The following is a 22,187-nucleotide window of genomic DNA, read 5'->3' on the forward strand; positions in this document are numbered from 1 at the left end:
CATTGTTAATATTGAACTTATCGAATGTGCCCATCACTAGTCTTTCGTTCAGAAACTAGTTTATCCTGTTTTGCTCTGTTCGTCATAGAATTGGTTTTATTCTTTTATTTCTACAAAATTTTGTTTTTGAAAGACTGTATAAATTATTATAAATAACGCCAATTTAACGTATTAGCGTAGGTTCATCCTTAAAACAATCTAATTACCAATGAGTGCTCGTTAAAACAAAATAAGCAGAGAGTATTCAACATTTGTATTAAGTTGAAAAATGATCTACCAATGTTCTGTTTGAGCATTTAGTCTGTAAAATTATTTTAAAGCTATTATAAATTGTAATGCTATCACCTTCTATCACTCTAGTAGCGGTTGATGAAAATGCAAATTACTTTTATAATTACTTAAGATTTCAGACGTTAACCTGATAACAGTGATAAGTGAGCAACACAACGTAAGGGTTGCCATAATTTCGATTTATTTAGTTACAAATCACAATGTAAATAAAGTAAAGCAGTAAATTGTGATTAATAATACGCGAGAATAATGATTTTTACCCCTACAGTACAAACCATTCAAAACAATACATGTGGATTCCAGAAGCCAGTCCTTTATGATAAATCCACGCCGCGATTTACCGCATAAGAACTGTTTTTTTTTTTTAAATCCTGTTAGAAGGTAATAAAAATACAACACATAAAATTCAAAATGTTTATTTCATTAGTGAGTATAAGCGTGTATGCGGCACAGCTGACTAGCAGTTACCAAATAATATATCACAATACATGATCATTTCATTTATAATTTAAATCAAATATAAAGCCAATACAACGTAGACAATATAAACAACTTATGATCCCAACATATACACTATTTCACATAATTCATAATACTCATTTGATATCGTTTAAAGCAAGGTAATGGATGAACATCTTATACATAGAGAAACATTCGCTTGTGAATGTACTGGCAAGTATAACAATTCATGAACCATTTCATTAGAAACAACAAACGTTACATGTAACACGCAAGTACTATTCTTACAAGCGAATGTTCTCTTATGTACTGACATGTAGATACTCTCTGTATCTCAATACTTGGTATAGTACTGACTGCACGGTCAGTGTTACACCGCACAGAGCACAGTGTGTACGGCGCGTACTGACTCAACTGTATAACGTAAGGACCGATGCCATTAACACGGTATTGTGCGCGAATTAGCAACCTACCTACACTAGTTCATACTCAGTATTATGGATACTTTAAATACCTAAATACCATTATTATTTACAATATTTGTATACAAGAATATAATTCATCATCATTGACTAGAAACTGTTTAGAAATAATTATATTTAACATATCCACAAATGAACCGTTTACATAAAGGAACAACGTCATCGGCGCTCACAGCTGTCTGCCCACCGCCACACGGCCGGTGCACGTGTGTAGTGTTGTGTTGTGTACAACACGTGTGGCGCCGGACGATCGTCACGGAATGGACAGTTTCCATCTTTGGTAACACATTTGAACATACATTATTTGGATCACATCGCTTTGGGAGATCGCGCCCGCACTCGAACACGCGCTACTGTCCGCCGCTAGGGGCGCGAGCGCGACATATTGTAATTTCAATATAATTTAAAAACATATTTCACAGTAAAATTTAAATAAAAGACGATCGTTGTAAACTACCTAATATCACTATATCTCAAACACGTGTGTTGGTATCGAGGCACAAAATAAAATTTTACAAAAAATAAAAGAGACAACAATGGTAAAATAAAATCTTATAAAACAAACAACAACCTAATCATTAGGACTCGCGTCTCTCACGAGTCGTAACCGCCGCCTCCGAGTATCGTTCACGCGATTTGTAGCTACGACTTTATACATATACGTATTAAAATTAATATAAAAAGGATCCGCGCCCTTCTAAATACTGGGAATTAACACAATGAGATCACGTTCACGGCGGCGACACCTCGCCTCCACTGGAATTTGTGACTAACGCCCCTACGACAGTAGCGTACGATCCCGTACTTAGTGTACGTCGTACGTCGTCGTACTGTATAGTGTCCGAGCTCGGGGGGACCGGAGGGCGGGACAAGCGGCAAGCTGTCGGCCTGGTGTCGGACGAACACGGCAGGAACTAGCGGACGCGCACTCGCACGCGAAATGCTGACATTTCCGTGGAGTCACGGACCGGACTTCGCTCAGATGCGGGACGCCGGACGGGTTGGGGGCCCGCGCCGGGTGCAGCACCGCGGGTCGAGCGCGCGGGCCCCCAAGCCGCGGGTCCCGGGCCCTCGCGCCTCTACCGCACGCCCGCCGTGCCCAGGCGCTGGTGCGCCGTGCTGGGCCGCGGGGCGCGCGCCGCTGACTTGCGCGACACCGTCATCGCTTCCATCTCGGGCTCTTTCTTCACTGGGGCGGGGACACTCTAAAACGACGATTTATAGAGATTAGTAAAATAAAGTATTTTTTTTCTTTATTGAATATTACGTATCAAAGTGGCAGCCGACCTGCGTGTGGTGCGCGTTGTGTCGGGGCGGCGTGTAGGTGCGCGTGGTGGCGGGCAGCGGCAGCGGCGCCAGGTCCAGCACGTTCTCGGCGCGGTGCGCGGGCGCGCGGGCCCCGCCGGGCGCGGCTGGCGCCGGGCGGCGGCGGCCGGGGCAGGCCACCGGGCGCTCGGCGAGCGGCTCCACGCCCACGTGCTGGCGCAGCTCCCACGTGTCGGTGTCGTCGTTGTAGCGCGCGCGCAGCACGGCCGGCCGGCCCGCGGCGGGCACGAAGGAGTCGGCCACGAGCAGGCGGCGCCGCAGCTCGGCGATGAGCGCGGCCTGCAGCGCCTCGTGCTCGCGCCGCTCGCTGTCGTGCGCCTCACGTTGTTCCACCATCTCCTCACGGAGACCCGCGTACTTCGCCAAGCACTGGGAATGAAAACATCGTTCGAAATATTGAAACTTTAGTTTAAGATACGAGTAGATATTGGTGGACAAAGCATTGCGTAACACAATAAAGAAACTAAACTACAACTTTTTGGAACTAAAATACAAAAGAACCTTACCTTCTTCAACCTAGCAGTCTTGTGATCGACCTCCTGCTGTAGATTGGTGAAGGTGCTGGTGACGATGGCGGTGGTCTCCTCCTCCAGTTCAATACGCTGCTGCATCTCCACCTCGCGCTTCTTCCTCTCGGCGATCTCAGTGTTCCGCTGCTCCAGGATGAGCCTGGTCTCGTTGAGGTTGTTGATGAGGTCCTTGCCCCCTCCCCCGCCGCCCTGCACCAGGCGCTCCTCTAGCGCCTTGATCTGGTGCTCTAGCTCCTCAGTTTTACATTTCTCTTGTTCTATCGTAGACTCCGCGAGAATGTTCTCGTTCTCTATGCTTACTGTTTCTTCTTCCGCTGTAATGAGACAATATTAAAGATAAAGTAAAGTTTGTAAGTCTTTTTGAAAAAACTTTAGAAGTTAGTAAGTTTAGTAACGCCAGTAAATGTTATATTGTAACGATACTTACTAAAGTGTTATTTATTTTTATTACTAACACAAAACAAATGCCGAATACAGGTTGAATTTGATTTAGTTCCGACTTTCAAAACTAGATGGCGCTACCAGTACAGAAATGGATGCATCCTTGCATCACTAATAAAATATTCAAGAGTCGTTTAGTTGCTTAGCGACCGGTGATTATATTTATTAATTTAACATTTACGCAATAAATAATTAACTTTATTTAAGGTTAGTTTGGGAGACTTATTCTTGAAAAGTAATTGTTTGTTAATAATTAATAGTAATAATGCGATGTACTCACAGTTATCAGTGAGCAGTGGCTTGGGTTTGGGCAGTCGTTCCTTCCTGGGCTTCTTGTCGAGGCCGCTGCGGCGCTGCTCGATGAGCGCGCGCAGTCGCTCGATCTCCGCCTGGTACTCGCGCAGTTTCGCGTCCTTCGGGTCCTCGTTACGAACCGGCTTGTTCTTTATCGCTGCAAACGTGACAAGTTGATTTTAAAACAAGTGCAATTATTACTGTTGATCATATTGTGTACCTATTTCACCCTGTGAAACTAAGTAGCCATCTATCTCAGTGCAAGCACCTCTCATACAATGACACTGATATTTGGTAGAATGAAGAAGTCATACTTAGTAAGACTATTTCATGATGATTAAATAATTGCTGGTGATCTTTTCGTACCGTGTCGAGCTGTCTAGGGATTAATAGACTGCTTGTATAATTTATGCTTTATTCCATGTTATCTAAGACTGAATTTAATAAGTTCACATTTTTAATAGAGTAAAGACTAACGATCTTTACCAATTACATATAAGTAGTAAGCCAATAGGTAATAGGTAAGAAGATGAACTTTAGAAAGTAAACAAGGTAAGGTATTTGGTTTGTTTTAAGTAAGATACGTTACCTTTGGCCCTGTGCGCGTACCGCAGCGTGGTGATGGTCTCGTCGTAGTTGTAGGAGGCGGGGCCGATGTTCGCGATCATGATGGTCTTGCTGTTGCCGCCCAGCGAGTCCTGCAGGATACGAGTTAGCTTCGAGTCTCTGCAATATGTAACACACAACAAACAATATTAGATGCTATCATTTATTCACTACGGAAACGCCTTTAGGTCTAGAGTAATTATATCCTTTTAAAATGTTATTTTTGGATCCTCTTAAAAGGAACATGATTTTTCAGACTATTTTTCACCATACCTTTGAAAATGGGGTATTTAATAGAAATTTGCACAGAGGGGGGACAATAGCAAATGATGATGCTTGTGTCTTTGTGATGAGTGTTTCTGTAGGTATACCTGTAGGGTACATGGGGGCTGTTCTCCGCGAGCGCAGAGATGACGTTCCCGAGCGAGGAGAGCGCCTGGTTGATGCGCGACGCCTCGCGCAGCCGCTCCGCCGACGCGCCCGTCTTGCGCTGCCGCTCGCTGCCCGCCAGGTCCACCAGGTTCAACTTGCCCACACTACAACAATCAGAAAAGTATACATTAGACTATATAGTTCCAGTGAATAGTTCCTTACTCTTGATCGATCAAAGCATCTGGTTAATGGTTTTCGGGTGACCTAAGTAAGTGAAGTCGGATACAGAGTCCAGAAGTTGCTAAAAAATACTTTGTCGTGATACAAACTGTATAAGTACTACCCTATTTATAGCTAGCTGTCCATCGGGGAGGAGGCTTACAGTTGAAAGAATTCATGAAACTTTTAAGATCATGGTAATAGAAGTTATAGAACTTAATTTACTACTTTAACTTCAAAGTTAATCGTTGACAGAATGTCCCTTTATTAGATAAGGCAACAATTTAACTACACATCTCAATGACACACGTAATTGTGTGCATACAAGTTGATCAGTGGTCCAGTTAACTGGGCGGCGCGTAATGAGGGCTAGTTGGAGCATCCTGTGCCAGCGAGGAGGGAGTAGGGACTGCTATTAATATACCAGCGAGGAAATGAGGTGAAGCTAAGTTTGTTGAGCCTTGAACTTGCCATCCATGAGGCTATATTTAGCCCTAAGATGTGATAGTGACTGATTCCTTGGTACGCTTTGATGGTAGACGCAGAAACTTTTTTTTTATACAATGATGTAACGATTCCTAGTGGCCGTTTTAAGGCTCATAGGTGTCGGTTAATCTATCGAATAGACAAAGTGATAGAAAATGTCTGGAAACAACTGTAAAACTTTCAGCTGATAAGCTAACCAGGTGGTATTCACAGGTGGAACTTGGGCTTTGAGATACCTGGGCTATTTCTGTGTAACTTGTGTTCATAAAAATCATAGGTATAAAAAAAATACTTAACCTGAACTTAATAACTAATTAATTATACCAGCTTCTATTTAACATAGGAACGAGTATTTTCACATTAGACAGATTAATTTAGAAAATACTTCAAGGTGCGACGATTGACCTTTTTGAAGGACGTCTCGGAGTCGACCTCTAAAATATTTCGGTAGTATGGCGACCATGGAATGGACGAAGGTCAGACGGCCCGTCGGTGACCACAAACGTCGAACAGCTAAGAACTGTTAAGTGACCTAGAGATTTTTGCAAAAGTTCTTACTGTTCTTCTACAATAGTAACTTAATATTTTTTTATTAGTTGCCAAGCAAACTCTTATTTCCTACAAGATAAAATTCAATACGGAAACTTTGATACAAATTCGATGAATATACCAACGGAAGCACTCTATTAATTTTTACACCCTTATATTAGATCAATTGAATCACGAAACCCATACAACACCGATATCAAGTTGTAAAGGAAATTAAACAGATTCCCCCCACTCCTTCGTCCTTAAGGTCCAGTGCGCGGGCGCATGGGACGTGACGTCACAGTGCGTTCACCGCCGCGTTTCTATTGGTCGCTTCCGTCTCGTGTTCGCACGCCTATTTGTTGCGCGTTAATAAATATTGATGCGTGTAAGTGCTGCAACTAGACACGTTTCCGACACATATACATATGTATTGATAGATACTAACGGATAGTTTCAAATTTAAATTGGGTTAAGTTTTTTACAGCAGCTGTAAAGTAGATACTTGTAGAACTTGTATAAAGTGAGATCAATGGATTCACTGTTTTATCCCGGAGTGAATATAAACTATTCACGGTTTGCTATAAGTCTGTATTTTTGCTGATTACTGAGACATTAAACGGAGACTGGATAACCCGAAGTCAACTCAGATTTTCATCCTGACCAGCAACATTTCTGGAAACTGATTCCTTCACGTAATCAATTTACCTATTACAGTTACTTAGCCCGAAAATCAGTCGAATACTTAGCTGACTGAAGTAAGTTAGTTTTATCAGTCACTGAATAAATGAAAGTCACGATTAGTGTACATCTTCAAGGCTCCGCAAGTAATCTATTGTAAATGTGCAATGGAAATGTAAAAAGAATGCAGTTTCTTTATTGTTGAGTAACTGTTGATTGTCAAGTGTCGTTGTGAAACTTCACCTTCAAAGGAAATCTGTTTTCTCTCGTTTCCGTTTAGTTATTTATTGCTAATATTTCAGTTCCGGCGAAAATTTTATTCAAGTGCAGTGACGGTAATCTAAGTTATACTGATTTTTGTCATAGAAGATGACAGATGTTTTAACCAAAATGAAAGTAACGTACGAAAAAAGAAAATTTCAAATGTTTGAGATCAGATTGTAGAGAGATAGACACTGTTTATCAAAATTATTCATTTGAAAGTCTTACTACGAGCCGTGTTCCTCTAAAAAAGGGCCTAAAACAATACCAGTGATATCCATAATGTCGAGAATAATATTCTTAGTAATTAAAGACGAAGCCCTCTATGTAACACACCTTAATAAGTAGTCGTAGGTCAACGATAAAATAAGTTTATCGTTGACCTACGACTAAATAAATGTTTCAAATAAGCATTGCGATATTTTTAGAACAGGATGGAGGAGGTACCTTGCTAGTGTTCGAGTTAAATCTACTTGATCTTAGATAATCAGACTATGCGTATAAACGTAATGAGATTTACGTGGTATAATTATCAGATTGTCGGTGTGTTATTATCATAATATTAGCAATAATTAGCATGTGTAACTAGAGGAGCTTACTACGTGCAGGTACTAGGAGATCATGAGTTAATGTAGGTGTCGCATGTCAATTACGAACGGAACTGTGTGGATCACTGATAAATACATCTTTGATTAAACGCTTGAACTGTTTAGTCTTATGGACTCCTGGTATCTATCCCGAACTCAATTTTTGTTTTTTAATTTTTAAAAGCCAGAGTGAAATAGTTTTGAAACGTACATAATGATCACGTTATCTGTCTGTCTACAGGTGGTAAGCAGAGACTTAAGACACTACTAGCTATTCAAAAATCAGCTGATATGTCTATCACCTGCGGTGATCTCTACACACTTATTTTGTTATTTTTTTCGTTATTTTATAAGAAAAACGTTTATACGTCTATACCTCATAGCAGACGCTCGTAAATTTATATTATATTAATGTGGAAAAATAGCCAATGTTATGATTGGTTGAGGTCAGCGAAACACACGTGCAGTGCAGGAATCAGTTCAGTTTGACGGCTAACACTCGTCGTGTGGTGAAATATAGGCCAGTAAAATGTGTGGCTTGGATTAAGTGTGTCATAAATAACATCATCTGTCTAGTCTGCAAGTCCAAAGCCAAAGTGTAGGTTCTTTAAACAGGTCGGCAGGTATTTCTTACAAAGTAGGTAGTCCTTCAAAATGATATTTTGCCGTGCTAAGGTAGTTTTTCTCTAATTGCGGCCCCTTTTTCAGGCGCTTTATATGGCTAATTTGCACAACGCCGGGTGCAAAAAGATGTCTTTACCATGGATACATTTGGAATCATGTCAGTCAGTATGGTATGGGTTATGGTCTTAATGTAAATATACAGAAAACTCATTAATCCGTTCTAAGTATATTTGGTCAGTATTTAATCATGTTCCTACAGAAAAATAAGTATGATACGACAAGATAAGCCACACAAATGGTGTTCAAATACGAATGTTAAACAATGAGGAACAAATAGTATCCTTCAGCGTGTCACAAGTATGGAAACAAACATCGTACATGATAAAGCAAGAACAAGCAGTATAGAGCAGTAAGTTCTTTCAATTATTCTTAGAAGTGGCAAGGCGTTATCATATTTTATATTTCCTAAATTACAGTAAACAATAATAAAATGAGTGTCTAATGTTCATAAAACTTGCAAAATTCTGAAAGGCTTAGTTCTTGAACCTTTAACGACATCTGAATTACACTTTACAGATCACTGAATGTATTCCCAAGAAGGGCGGACGTCAGGCGGGCGGCCTGTTGATTTATTCGTCCAATCTCTCGATAGCATGTTTTTGAGAAACAAAACTTGCTGTACCGACACAACTTAACGTGGGATAAGGGCAAGACAAAGAATCTCACTAAATAAAAAGCATTAATCATATTCCCCTGAATAACGTGTATCATGTTAACTGTTTACATTCAAAGTCCTTTTCCATTCAGTACAGCTCATAGTACTCAGTATGTAACATGACGCACATACACACGCATTGATTCAGGTGTAGCGCGCTTCCTTCCGCAATGACACTAGTGGCGCTAGGGTTGCCCGTGTCCTGTAATTTAACTTTACTGTCCCGTAGCGCAATTCTTTACAGTCGGCCCTGTCGAGTACAGTGACTTCGACTTTTAAAATGTACTGCACAAATAGTTCTTACGGAGCCCGATAGAGGCGCTAAACAGATTTTTGTGTAAAATTTTTCGATAGCTAGCCGGTTGTCGGTAGTCGACAGTAGTAGAAAATTGAGCGACCGGAGTAAGAAAATACCTACAAGTTTTTTTAAAGTTACCATTCTACGTATATTTCTTTTCATGTACCTATAGTTCTACTTAATTCCTTTCCTTTTTTGGCAATTTCTACTTCTTGTAGTAACGGACCGGCGACCGAAACTCTGATTCCGTTCGTAACCCCAGAAATGTCCAGGAAATTATCAGCTTGCATCTGGCAACCCTAAGTGGCGCCGGCGCACGCGTCATGTTAATCGTTCCGCGCTCCTTATAGCACAATGTCGCTTAATGATTGTTAATTATAATGTAATTACTAGTAAATACACACTACACAGTGTTACACCTGCTTCACGCCGCGTTACTGCCCGGCGCTTACATTGTTCGTTCTCAACGGATATTGTCTGATTATTATGTATGTAGTGTCGCTTAATCAACTTGTTAGTTATTGTAATGTGTTAGCATTAATTGATACGTGCTTAGGTTAGCTAGTGATAAAGACTAGAGTTAGAACTGCTTCAAGTCATTCGCATGTTTGAAGACTTATAATAAGATAGAGATTAACTGAAATCGCACCTTAAGAGCCAAAAATGACGTAAAATTAAACCGACAACGGGTAACTTAAGCCCTTATTATATTAATGGTGAAAAAAGTGGATCTACGTGAAAACAATGTGAGTCCGTCTACAATAGCAAGCTCAGGAAAAAGCCAGAGAGAGTTCTGACCACAACAACACTAATATGAGCAGCAAATTTAGACAATCGTGTATAGATACAATCTTATTAACAAAATAATTTATACTATGTAAATACATGCAAAATCATTCAACATTATTGTACCGGACTAACTTCTATTAAACAACAGATGCGCAAAAAATAAATAAAATAAATTATTATTTATTTGAACAGTGATTGATAATAACTAACATTATCTTATGTTAAGTATACACATAAAAAGGTGTTGTTTCCAAGAAAAAATATAAAAGTTCAAAAGGTTATATGTATGACTAATAGTGGTATATATTTTTAGACTAAAATTACTAACACACGCGACTGGCGTAGTATATTTAAACACTGTATTATTAAGGCCCGTTTTTATTATGTTTAACCATTCTTTATGATGCGGTATAATAAAGATTGTTTTGGTAATTTTTCAATGTAAATATAAGTAGCCTAGCCATGATAATCACGTATCACACTTTTTCCCCTTGAATGAGGCCGGAATTATAGGATTGAAATATTGTGTAGTGGTATATTTCTAGCCTACCCCATGCCCCTAGTAGACGTGAGCCCCTTAACTTTAAGATTTTTTGTTAAAGATTAACAAAACTACTGACTTCTGCCAACAGTTTGCAAAAATTTAACAAACGGCAACTTTGTTTGCGTGTAAAGATTTCCCAGGAAAAAAACCATTCCTTTGTATCAAATCTTATCCAAATCCGTTTAGTACTATAGCCTGAATTTTAGAGTAACAAACATCCATCTAAACATTTGCATTTTAACTATTAAAATTAGTATATGATAATAATATGTAATATGGTATAATATAGTGTGAGATAGTATGATCTAAGATAACTGTTTAGCTGGCATACGAAAAACTAATTACAGTAGTACACTCTCGCATTGAACAGTACATGAGTTTATAATGAATCTTCTTTTGTTTATAAATATTTGAGACTACTAATAGTTTATTAGTATTACTAGTAGTGAAACAAGCGCGATATCGGTCAAGTACGTTACACTAACGTTTTTAATAGTACTTCTTTTAATAGTAGCTTTTGTTTACTACGTGTGCATGCGTGAACATTTGTTACGAATTGTTGATATTCTTAAGGATTTATAATCAGTTAGTGATTTTCTAGATGATCGAATCATTGTATCGCCGTGATCAATCGTGAATGGAGACGAATTCATTTACATTGTAAATAGCGTTACTTTGGTTAATTGATTGGATACTAATAAACGTAATTATAATGTTTGTTTGTACAAGCGTTAAAATAAACATCTGATCAATTCGAATCTTTATTCCTACTATCGTGAGTGTGACCTATATCTTTCATTCGGACAAAAAGATGCAAGGGTTAAGCCGTTTCTTATAAGACAGCCTCTAGGGTCATAGCGTATGAGTATCGGTACAATTGACCAAACGTGTCTGTAGCAGGCACTTTGATAGAATCTAGATTTGACAATCGTCAACGGTCATTTGCGCATCTATAAGAACAGGGGAGACCTTTGCCCAGTAGTGGGACACATGAAGGGCAATAAAAAAAGTACAGGATCAATTTGTTCACCAGACACTTTAAAAGTCTCATGCATTATGAATCGACTTCATCAATATGAAACGAGTGAAGTCGCAGCTACGGACACAGTGCGTGTCTGATATCATGTAAACATTGTTACAGTATTGTTTGATTACATTTGCACAGTTCTTTTGTACGCACGAGTGAGATATCACGCCGCAGTCGGCGCAATCGTTAATACAATGGAGGAGTGCGCAGCTGTATCAATAAATCACGACTTTTGTCTTTTGTCACCGAATGTTATGACTGCACGTCTGGATTGCTGTATCATATGTGTGTCATATTGAGGTTTATCATATCGGGAAAGAGAAAGGAAACTTTTCATCAATTCATCGTATATTGTTTTGTCCAGAAAGTATTGTTTTGATTATTATGTTGTTTTAGGTTTCAAGATAGGTTTGTAGTAATTTCTAGGCGCTATGGTATACATAACGGCTATATCGTATGTTGGTAATGTTGATTGTAAAGACACGAGAGTAGTGCAGCCGGAACAAGCTCAAATTTAGACCAAAGAGGGCTTGAATTCTTCGACCCACTTGAATCCAATACAATTATTGTGCTCGTAATTTGTGAGTTGAGTGCCCCATTCACTGCACAGTAGCGCACAGAGATTGTTTTCAGAAGTATTTTATGAAAATTAGTTTTTGTTTGCTTCATTTCCTTAGTTCTTTTCAACACTCAATTGAAATATCAGACTGTACAGTACGGTCGTAGTTGGGCAGCTGCACAAATAAATCAACACTATTGAGGATTGAGTATTATACCGGAGCAGTTCGATAATATAATTTATTGTAGCAGGAGAAATCCCCCTACGTTTGTTGTAAAATGCGGGTAATGTATAATCCCTCGCTATAAAGGGCGACAAATAATTATATGACACAAAACGTAATTGATATTAACATCAGACAAGAAGAATTTGCCGTAAAAAGAATAGGAGTGTAAGTAAAAGTACATATTATTATTGAATGAAGGGCAATGCCGATTGAAAAATTCCTTTCTCGGGGTAAATAGAATATATATTCAAAGAACTATGTCACGTTCCCATTTCTAATCGTACATGAGTCATATTATATGACTGCACTCACTTCCAAGAGCGTCCTCAATCAATTCAAGTGCAAGTGGCATTAATAGCACAGATCGTATAAATACAAGCCTCTTTCATTCCTATGTCAGTTCAAGCTACATTCCGAATGTTTCAATGAAGTAACACACGATAATCGATCAGCAGGAAAGGTAATACATGTGATGCAGGAAGCACTAATAAGGTAACAATTAGCAGCAAGCATGTGTAGTACAAACACTGCGCCCACGCATACTGTCACATCACACTTCACCACCCCGCACCCGCCATAGTGGGAGTGTGTAGTAACATGGCAACACTCGAAATACATATAATTATGTCAAACTAGATCTACTTATTATTAATAGTGTGGGGTGATGATGAAGTCGCAATTAGGCTATGACGATCACTTGTATTGAAACCAGCTAACTGTGCAGGACTTTGTTTATAGTGTCCGAGTGTGTGCACAATACACAGGCACACTCTTTATTCCTCTACTGAAAAAGAACTGATACGAAGAGAAGACAAACACAGGCCCAACATCTTTTCTGGCACAATCCGCAGTTCTTAACAGAAAAACTCTAAAATAACTTTGTTGTCTGACCGGGGACTCAAACATAAGAACTCTGCGGGCAGTCGCGTACACTACCGACCACGCCAAATAATTTTCAGTGGGAGTGCAGGGTAACATAGCAACACTGACAGGAATGTAGCCAACAGACATGTCTACTACATTTCTTATAAGGAGTTGAGAACACATCCTGATCTAGATAAAAACTGGATATGATTTGAATGTGTGTTGATTGTCCAGTGATTAGCGTCGTGTGTGATAGATTAGTGTGTTGTGTCTGTAATGTTGAAGCTCATTGTTTTGTATCGATGTTGTAATCAATCGAAAGTTATTAAGTGAGCTCATGACTTTATCATTAATGATTATGAAAGATCAGTTCTATTGATTTAATTAATTGATTTTAAAGGTCATTAGGATCGGCGACGACGATATAAAATATAAGACAATAATTTGTGTGTTCCTGGCTGAGTTTGTGTAGAATCCTAAGAAACGTGGTTTCTTTGAGCTTGTTTTTTACTTGCACTATTTTATTAAGATTCCTCCACTTGTATTTATCACCAGTCGTTTCCTTCCAATCACACTAGCCTAGCGTCTTCTAGGCCGACCTCGACGCCATCCACCTTCAGGCAACTACTGAGTGACGACAATTTGCCGATAGCTCTCTATTTAGAATGATGTTGAAAATTCGCCCGATACCACTAGAGCGTATAGTATTTTTAAATCTGACCACTCATCAAGATGTCAGCGATAATAGGCCTCTTTATAAATAAGTAAAATATGTGATTAGTTCCACATTACGTGACAAACACAACAATACACATAGTACAATAAGAGGTACATAATCGTTACCTGAATGAAGCGGTATACAAATATGTTCGCGTCGTGTATCGTATCTGTATCGGGGTCATTAACTGATAACGAGTTCAAGCGGATTACTCACTAGAGTCACTACTCACTACTGTTACTATGTATGCAACGTGCAGATTATTCGCCAGGTCATGTACATGAGATGAAGATTGTAAATTCTATGATAAGAAGAAGAAAGAGGTAAGACTAAAGTATTGATTCCGATATGTCGTTGATACTTCTGTGAGTTCAGTAGTGACTCTCTAGGTTCAATCTTTCTGCTGTTTACCCCCGGTTTCTGAGGTACATTTAGGGGTAGTTTATTCTATTCAATAGCGTTTAAACTCGTATAAAAAAACGCTATCGAATATATAAACGTACTCGAAACCGGGTGTAAATCTTACGGTATATGGTATACAGATGTATTGAAAAAGATACCGTGTACAGTGCATGTTTACCCCTTTGCTGCCATTATTATGTGATAATTTACGAGCACTTTTTAACGAGACAATGATTCAGTATTAGTAATTTAAATACTTTGATTGAGCCAGCCATATTATAATGAATCAGACAAGCTCGCAAGCTCAGACAGGCTCGTGACGAGGAGAGTCGGCGTCGACTTAACGTGCTCTCTCAGACATCCATATTATATGTATATTTATTATTTACTTGTAATGTAATCAAGCTAATATAAAGAGAACTCTTCAGTTTATTGCTTCTATTAGTCACAGACTCACAATGAGTCCTTAAATGTATAATTGCTTTGAGAGAAAACATTGTAGCCCTCGTTAGAATAGTAACAACAAACCTTAGGGCACATTACATACGGTTAACTTAGTTTACGAGTATTTTACATACGCTTGTATTGATCTATTTAGATTTATTTAGTTGCGAGGCGCCCATAGCCAGTTGCGCTCACCGGTCGGTAAACGATCTGTGGGTGAAGCAACCGTTGGCGCGGTCATTCCATAGATGGGTGACCGCATAGTGGTATTTGAACTGGGCGTCTCCGTGCTTCGGAGGGCACGTAAAAAGTCGGTCCCGGCTGTTGTCGATTAAGATAACAGTCGTTAAGCCATGTCAAAGGCCTTCGGGCGGCTTGAACAACTTTGACACTAGGTTGACCACTAACCATACGATAAGAAGAAGAAGATCTATTTAGAAATTAATTTCATATTTTACTTCGATATCCAACGAACAATATACGACGCTATTATAATAATCCAATCGAAGAAATGGTAGGAATGCCTGGCTCTGAGTTGACGGATGGAAAGAAATGAAGTGAACTTAACCGTGGGTCTCGATTGTTATGCAAAACTGCCAGGAGAACTCTTTAGAATTAATCAATCAGCCTAGACTTTCTTCCAACTATGTTGAAATCGGTTTCCAGTCTCACCGGTTGCAGGTGAATACCAGTACCTATTTTACATAGAGCGACAACCTATCGGACCTCCACAACCCAGCTACCCGGGTTATAACAAGATACCTCTCGGTAAGACGGGTTGTCAGATTTTCAAGCTTCTGACAACTAGTAACAACTCTTTAACATCTAAATACTAAATAATTTATTTAAACAATCTCACTAGTGACTACCTTAATGCGTCTTTGATTTGACCTAGTGATACCATCCTTTTATTTGTTTTATTATCTTTCTTTTTAAGACAACCCCCGCAATAATAATTGCTTTTGTGTCGCGGGGACTTTTACAAACATACAAACAACGGACACAAAGTACAACCAGAACCGAAACCCTTTTGTTGCGTGTGGGAATCGAACCCACGACCTCTCGACGCACTACTGGCGACCACCCTAACCACTGCGCCACGGAGGTCGTTTGTTTTATATTCCGTAACCCATTAACATAAGTACTCTCTACATAAGTGTACAAACATGACAGACTCGTGTCAGATGTGTTTAAACATAAAGTCAAACAATCGTGATGATTTAATGTAGGAGTGACGAGGTGACAATGATCGTGTTAGTTTTAACACTGCGCGGACGACTGAGATGTATCAATATTATGATAAAGACGAGTAATCGGTAATGATGATTGTTTAAGATGTACTTGGTTATGTTGTGAGGAGGGATTTTCCTCTTTGGTGGTCCTTGAAGGAACGGAAGGAAGCGAAGAAAACTGAGGAGTGTCGTATAGGCTCTCTGTTTATTTCACATTGTTTGTCTTAAAGCTTAGGGAAACGCATAATAACTTGATTTTTTACACAGAACTGCCTCTTAAAACTACCAACATTATAAATGTGTGATAGGTGTGACCATCATGGCCATTTCTAGGATTGAGAGATGACCAGAGAAAGAACAATGACTAAAATATCTGGAAATCCATAGGACCGACATTTGCCCAGCAGAACGACTGGAAAAGAAGTCTAGATCCGATGTTGTGTCAATAATTTTTTACTGGACATTCCGAAAGAGATACCTACTGAATGTTGTACTGCCAATAGAAATAAAACAATAGTACACAGTAAAAGGCTAACCTAGATATATTTCTAGTACAAGTACAACAGTATTAGTCCTTCAATGTATCTATGTTCAGCACTCAGGTTGTATTGGTCACGTACGCAGCAAGGCTGAGCTCATTATCACTGAGTTTTCTACTAAATAACGTAATTACAACATCATTAAACGCATGAACTACTGTCTGACTGTCTACGTGAAGATATTTGACACCTGGCGACACTTGCTATACGAAGATAGATTGAACAACTCTATTATTTCACTTAGGTACAGTTTTCATTGATCAAATAGTTTAATAATCAGACTTGCGATCAAAGTGCCTCCCCATGGCAATACCGATGTGAATACTTCTAACGTAAGCCTCCGAGATTAGTTGAACCGGTTACATAATCTTAAAACCCTGTTTTTTATTTAAGACGATTATATTATTATTGTGTACTTAACTATTGTAGGCTATGACTATTGTAGGGTAATGTACTTGTTACTGTTTTTAATAAAAAATTAAAAATCTGTAAAAAATTAAAAAATGTGCTCCCCAAATGTTTAACTCTGGATATATTTTATCAAGACAAATTAGGGTCGGTACATCAAAATATATTCCTAAGGGTAGTAGTCGAATTTGTTTCAAAATTCAAGCCTACCGATTGCCGTCTTATCTGACCTAATCAGCTCTTTAAAGACCGAGACCTAAGATCAAACATGTACACACAGATACTTGCTACACATATATTCGGTTCAGCAATATTTGTAGAACAGCAAAACCGACTTCCGGAGCCGGAACCGGACCGATCGGAAATCATATTCGGTTTTGCCGGTTAGGTAGATTAATGCCGAACAGAATATGTGTGCAGCAAGCCAGAGACACTAGGAGTATCTATCTACGAACAAATGTACATACATACGAGTTTGTATGTATATAAGCGACATACTTTCATACATTATGTCAAGCAGAAGCCACATTACGTCCTTAACATAAATCTGCCTGTATTATACACATGCACCTATATAATACATATATTATTATACAATAGAAACATATACGCAACACATGTATGTAATAGTTGTACTTGTATGTGTATGTATTGTGGATACGAAATCCGTCCTTGTACAGTCGACCGTAGTACAACAATTACAATTATACGAACGGACTAGTGATTACTTGATCTATTATCTGATAGTAGTTTTCTAATCTACTATTTCAAAATAGGTAAAAAACTGTTTTTTTCCTTTAGGGGTTAGACGGAGACCAAGAGCGCTACTTGGTACGAACGAACTCTACTAACATCCCTTGCTTCATTCAGATGACACATCCATACATGTTGTCGTACAGGGCGGTCAGTTACGTACCACGTAACTGACCTTTTTAAAGGACGTGTATGGCCGATATGATCCGACTGATCCGCGTTTGACTCTCTAGGGCGGCCCCTCCCGACGTTACTATACTTATTTATATTATATCTGCGGCACGGTAAAATTTACTAGTATTTATCAATATGTGGTCTGGTAAGCTACTATGTGCTATGTTTTACGGGGTCAAAATTCCCGTGGAAAGAATTATCTGATGATGGAGATAAATGAGTGAAAACATAAGAGCGCGAGGACGGTGGTAGGATGGGTGCGCTCCAGATGTGCAGTGTATCGAATAAAACAAGGTTGTTTGTCATTAGGCGGGCCGCGCACTGCCGCCGTGAAAAACGCAAGCCTTCACGCTACGCTGAACTAGGGCTGGCTAACTACTACATTATCTACTCACTACATTTTTGGTGACTGTGGTAGTTGTTATTATACGTAAATATTTTAGGTTGTTATTTTTTTGTGATGCTGTAAGCCCATTACAAAATTTATAGATGTAGCGAATATTAATCGTGAAAAGGAAAAACATGTTTAATATTGCTTTTTTTCAGAAGAGCCTTGTCAAAATGTATTTTTTTTAATCCACTAACACAACATTTTTAGTAATTAATACTCTAAGTAAGAAATTGATTTCCGCTCTGAAAATCAACTGAAACTATTATCGACAGCCCTGCGACGCCCTGTAGACTACAGCACCCCTACCACTGTAGTATTACTTCACTGTCGGAAACACTGCGTATCGCGTCGTATCGGACAGACATTGAGCACTTGCGAAATCATTTACTACTGTAACTATAGTAATACGAGTTATACTAAATTCTTGTACTTTCCATTTGTAAATATTGTTCATAGTTATGTTTTTCTCTTACATACATTTTATTACATACTTCTGTTCATTATTGAGAGGAAAGAGATGTTTTATCACATTCGTATTGTATGATTATAATTATAGTTCTGACATAATATTTATATTAGAATGTTTCTGTTGACATTCTCAAGTACATTTCCATTTATTCTCTTTTATATTTTTTATAGGGCGTTCATTTACAGTTGTTTATTAAAGTCGTCTTTACTTCTCTTTCCGTAAAAATACAGCCTTACTTCTAATATGGGGCGTTTTTATTATCTTTTTAAGTCACATTGGTCGTATTTCAATTCTAATTTATGGTATGATTCTCACGGGATTTTGTTCCACAAGTTGTTCTACATTTGTTAAGTCATCTTTCCCTTTTATCTCCATGAAAATAAGGTAGGATATAGAAGTATTTGTGTGTATTCGTGCTATAAATAATGCTAAGACGTAAAAAATGGGAACAAGCCACTTGACCGGCGGCCATTAAATCGCAATCAACAGTTTATCGACACGATAACGTGAACAAACACACTAGCACTATGAATAATGCATAATATTTATTGTTGTGATAACACTACCAATACACACGATAACACATTTTGTTTAGAAAACTAGCACGTTTCTTGAAAATCTATACAAGAAACGTTTATGTACTCCTATTTTTTTATAATATCTATAATCTACAGTCTCTAGAAGATTTAATCAAGACGTTTTCTTTTCGTGAACACCCTTCTCGCAAATTTCAGTTTTGTGTAATACAATAGAGAAAACCTTTTACGCTATTTCCAGTCTGTCTAATCAAATCCTAGATAGATCAAACATTGTCACAGAAAGATTCAGTAATAGCGACGCTTAAATCAAATCATCACTTTCGGTGCAAAAAGTATGAAAAATAAAAAAATACTTTTAAGCCCTGCGTTATTCCACTCTCAATGCAATTAAGCTTGCCATATTCAGCACACAAAACTGAAACATAATCCTAACAAAACAACATAATCCTCCAAAGGTATTATTATGACAGTCAATAAATAATATAATTAGATCATCGTGAACGTTTTCGGCTTGAGTTCAGTGACTCAGATGATGCACTTAGTCATGTGCAAGGCGACACAGCCATTGATGGCGAGACTCCCTGCTACTAGGCGCACATGATTCATGAGGAGGTTACTACGTAGGCAGTACATGAAATTTATTTTGTTTGACAGGTTTATTGGCCTTAGGATTAGGTATTATATGCCAGTTATATTTTGGGAGTACAGAAAAGGAAGATTTTATTATTTTTGATTTATTGGCTGTATAAGCTGAGTGACTGGTATAGGACATGCTGGGAAGAGCCTTTAATAGCAATTTCAGACAGTAAATAAGACATTTAAGGTATTAGGTATAAATTATAAATTTTCCTTTAAAAGCATTGCGAAGGATTTTGACGGCACTAAATCCCAATTTCAAAAACAATCACATCATTTCACGATTTTAATTGTATGCTAAATCTACCTTCCGAAATTCATCAACAGAAGAGAAAAGTGTAATAATACGCAGAAACTATCACTTAACAAGTTAAACTAGAAAACGTAGATGTAAGCATACGCTAGTCCAAGCTTTAGTATAAAATTCTCAAGACTAAATGCGCTATACCCGATAAAATTTTCAGAACATCAACAAAGCTAACCCCTTTAAATTTTACATTTTACCAGTGCATTGTCATAACTCCCTGGTATCCCGCTATCGATCGCAGAGTGGTTTGTTCACAAACACCCGCACACAAGTTGTAAACATTTTATTGTTTTTGTTCGGCAGTATAAGGAGCTGCAGTGTGACGTCACCAGGAAGTAAAGGATTAAGGTCATTAATATTAACCTACATGATTGTGTATTTGGGACAAGGTATGCTAAATATATGGTATCTTAACTAACCCGTTTGTATAGACTTTACTCCTTGTAAGACGTAATATGGTTTACGAATTGATTGGTGAGTTGTTAAAATGTCGGCATATCGAAAGAATATTGACACGTTACCCAGAGTTATCATTAAACAAAGATCTCAAAAGTGTGTTTAACCTTTAAATCGTTACGCACTTGTGTAGGTCTTTCTCGGTAGCATGCCAAAAACTAAAATAATGCTTAAAATATCTTCTGTCACAATATAAAAACTCCACAATTAAGATATTAAGACTCCAAAAAAGAGACCGTTAGTTTCAATATGAAAAGGATATCCCCAATCATATTTGGACATCACATCTTTTAAGGAAAATATCTAAATTTTATCAAATTGATTTAGAAAATTCTATAAAATTGATTTTAAAAATTATATTGGGAAAATCCTGTGTACGTTAACAGGAAAAACACAAGCAATTTGTAAAAAGAAACTTAAACACACAGTAATAAATAACAGTATAATTAACAAACTATAATTGAGTTCAATAAATCAGAACAAAATAAAACTGCCCACTGATTGAGAGTAGTGTCGTGAACGTTAACAATCTTGTATGGTAACTATTAGGATTATTATCTACCGAGAGTTAGTTATTAACGCTTTAACTAATTAGTTAATTACTATCCTTTATTATTGCACATGCAAATTTTAAATAGGAGGCTATCATGAGAGAATCTTTCATTAGACAATAATAATCTCTGCTTAAATATCGTAACTATGTTCTGGATTTTTGGGAGGCGTGCGTGGGGTTGGAATGAACTCGTAGAGGTCCTAACGACTTTAATATTTCAGAAATGTATGGTGATGGTGTTACATAAAGATTTTTGTTTTGTGTATAATCAAACTGTTTGTTTATAGGGGCTCTAGCATTTGCCCGCAGAAAAGCCCCCGTGAAATCGTTTTTGTAATAGATTTTTTTCTTGAGCAAGAGTCCTGCCAAATTTCACATTTTAAAATGTCACATTTACTATGAAGTTTGGAGTATAAATTGAATTCGATCTACCGTCAAGAATTCCAGTTTAATATTTTTCAGGAAATTTTATATTTTTAAGGGTGTACCCTATATATACTTGTAATATTCTACGCTGATTCACTAATAATATGATAGAATCACCAACAAAAAATGACACAGAGTTAAGAAACTACAACTAAAGGAATATGGCTTGAAAGCGTGCCAGTAAAGTGCTCATTAACATGAAATAATACGGCACTAGCTCACAAAGAGCGGTCCCTCGGGGGTCAACACGCTGCCAGCGTTGTACCAACTACAGACTAACTTTACAACAACGGTTTATAGGTCAACCTAGAAATTATGTAGACAGGTCAACTCTACCCCGTTCCATAGCAACGCTTTCAGAAACAGAAGTAAAAATATAGTCCATCTTAAGAATAGAATTACTCTTCATTATTTCTTGCCAGATGTTCTCATGGGCTTGCCAGGTTTTCAGGACTTATGGTATTCAGTAATCAGTTCATTTTCATACAGGAAAATGTCATACGCAATGATGACGATAAAAAAACAATAAAC

General features: G+C 38.1%; 1 protein-coding gene across 2 annotated transcripts in view; it reads right to left on the reverse strand.

Moving 5' to 3' along the window:
• Positions 1–691: 691 nt before the first annotated feature.
• Positions 692–22,187, reverse strand: part of Klp68D (kinesin-like protein 68D) — a 56,129-nt gene continuing 34,633 nt past the window's right edge. For both annotated transcript variants that reach the window (XM_076125938.1, XM_076125937.1), the window contains 6 exons: positions 4,801–4,965; positions 4,413–4,549; positions 3,810–3,980; positions 3,065–3,402; positions 2,520–2,927; positions 692–2,437 (listed from right to left, as the gene is read on the reverse strand). In XM_076125938.1, coding sequence (XP_075982053.1) covers positions 2,312–2,437; positions 2,520–2,927; positions 3,065–3,402; positions 3,810–3,980; positions 4,413–4,549; positions 4,801–4,965 — 1,345 coding nt within the window. In that variant the 3' untranslated portion in view covers positions 692–2,311. The remainder of the gene's footprint in view (positions 2,438–2,519; positions 2,928–3,064; positions 3,403–3,809; positions 3,981–4,412; positions 4,550–4,800; positions 4,966–22,187) is intronic.

Source organism: Anticarsia gemmatalis, chromosome 18 (genome assembly GCF_050436995.1).
Source record: "Anticarsia gemmatalis isolate Benzon Research Colony breed Stoneville strain chromosome 18, ilAntGemm2 primary, whole genome shotgun sequence".
NCBI lineage: Eukaryota > Metazoa > Arthropoda > Insecta > Lepidoptera > Erebidae > Anticarsia > Anticarsia gemmatalis.